The following is a 1,767-nucleotide window of genomic DNA, read 5'->3' as shown; positions in this document are numbered from 1 at the left end:
CGCTGAATTATGCCGTTATATTGTAAACCAGACTAATGTTAAATAAACCTTATGTTCTGCTAAAACATAGCACATTAAGAAACACTTGAGGAAGTGCCACACAGTTCTACATGTTTGGCACTTTCTTGCCAAGGTAAATTCCCCGGGAGTTCAAAATTGTTAGCTGGCACCACAAGCTCCCTGCGTCGCTTTCAATCCCTCCCAAACCAGTGAAGCAACAGCAGCAATTCCCCATCTACAAATGATCCAGGCTCAGCTCCAACAGCTTACTAGAAGATAAACAACAGAGAACTTAGGGTTTAGGGGTCTTCTCTGCAGAGTAAACCCCCATCCCTTGTTTTTCACTTTTAAAAGTTATGACACTGAGAGAACAGGGCAACCCAAAGCCCCCAGGACTCCATGCTCACTGTTCTGCATTCAAACACGTGCAAAGCCTAAGGCTACACCCAGGATCACGCTTAGTAGCAAATAAAAAGCTTATCCTTTCTAAATTAAATCACACAAATATCACAGGCTAGTCAGTTCATTGCAATTTTAGAGAAATGGCAAAGCTCGTTAGTTTTTAAAATAAATGAGAAAGCAAAACGTAGCAGGCAACATGCAGAACTATGCTACTTTTATCACGACTTCAGTAAACAGGCAATAAAACACAACAGCTCACCACCCCCCAGGACCTACTGCACAGAAAGCCCTTTAAGAGTCACTCCTACAATGCAGTTAAGTAGAAGATTTCAGAAAAGGATGCACAAAAAACATTTAGCAGACTTAACAATTCGATTAAACAGAGTCCTGAGAGTTTAACACAAGTTCAACAGCATACGCATAACATTTACAACAAGAAAGAAGAAAGGCACCTGGAGACATCTGACACTGGGCATGCTCTGCAGGCATCTCAGTGCGCACATGCTCTCTACCAGGTTGGAGCAGCCTAGCCACAAAGACCTTGGCACAGAACACTGCAGGGTGACAAAAAGGAAGGAAGAGAAGAAGCAGTTAGATGCCACAACAAATCACTCAAGGCAGGCAACTCATTAGTATGTTAACGTGGGTACTTATCTACTGTACTTCTACATGAATCACAAGGTTAGAGGCCAAGGGTAAAACAACCACTGAAGATGCTGTGCAGCAAGCAAGCCATCCCTCTGTCCTGAGCTGACTGTCCTCCTGGGACCCCTCGGCTGCAGCGTTCAGCTGAGCATCTTCACTTACTACCAGCCCTAAGAGAGTTGTTACGTTTTGGCTCTACCAGTTCAGCAGTGCACCCACACACTGCAGCGGTGGGGCAAAGGCTTCACTTAGCAAACTGGCCTGGATGAAACTGTGGGTGAGGTTTTACCTTCACCTGGGGACAGAAGGGCAGGAGGTTCCCATTAGAGTGACAAGTCTTTGTAATAGACCAGGAGAAGCTTCGGGAATTAAGGTTTGTCTCAGTTTTCTCAAACAATTTGTGGTTCTTTATTCCATCAACAAAGCCAACATTAGTGTCTGAGGTCCCAATCTCTGTGCTGGGACAGTGACAACCAAATACTGGGAGTGTTTTCCAGAGAAGATCAACACTTAGCTAAATTCAAATTGCCAGGCCAAGTTCTGCTCAGTGAAGACGTCTGGTGTCCTGATTAAATGGGGCAAAAACATTGGAATTATCAGTCAAAGGTATCCTAGACCCAAATTATACCTTGACTACATTGATTACTCATACCACCACCCACGGCAGAAAGTTCTGAGCTTAACTACCAGGCTCCCCACTGCTGACATGAGAAGTCAGGA

The 1,767-nt window shown here is 44.5% G+C and overlaps 1 protein-coding gene across 1 annotated transcript in view; it reads right to left on the bottom strand.

Moving 5' to 3' along the window:
- The window catches only part of FBXW11 (F-box and WD repeat domain containing 11), a 59,514-nt gene extending 58,564 nt beyond the window's left edge, over positions 1-950 (bottom strand). The window contains exon 1 of the mRNA XM_009074936.1: positions 855-950. Within this exon, the coding sequence (XP_009073184.1) occupies positions 855-905 (51 nt within the window). The 5' untranslated portion in view covers positions 906-950. The remainder of the gene's footprint in view (positions 1-854) is intronic.
- Between the last annotated feature and the right edge of the window lie 817 nt (positions 951-1,767).

This window comes from Acanthisitta chloris, unplaced genomic scaffold (assembly GCF_000695815.1).
Source record: "Acanthisitta chloris isolate BGI_N310 unplaced genomic scaffold, ASM69581v1 scaffold4795, whole genome shotgun sequence".
NCBI lineage: Eukaryota > Metazoa > Chordata > Aves > Passeriformes > Acanthisittidae > Acanthisitta > Acanthisitta chloris.
The sequence above is the reverse complement of the archived record's forward strand: the minus strand, read 5'-3'. Positions and strand labels throughout refer to the sequence as shown.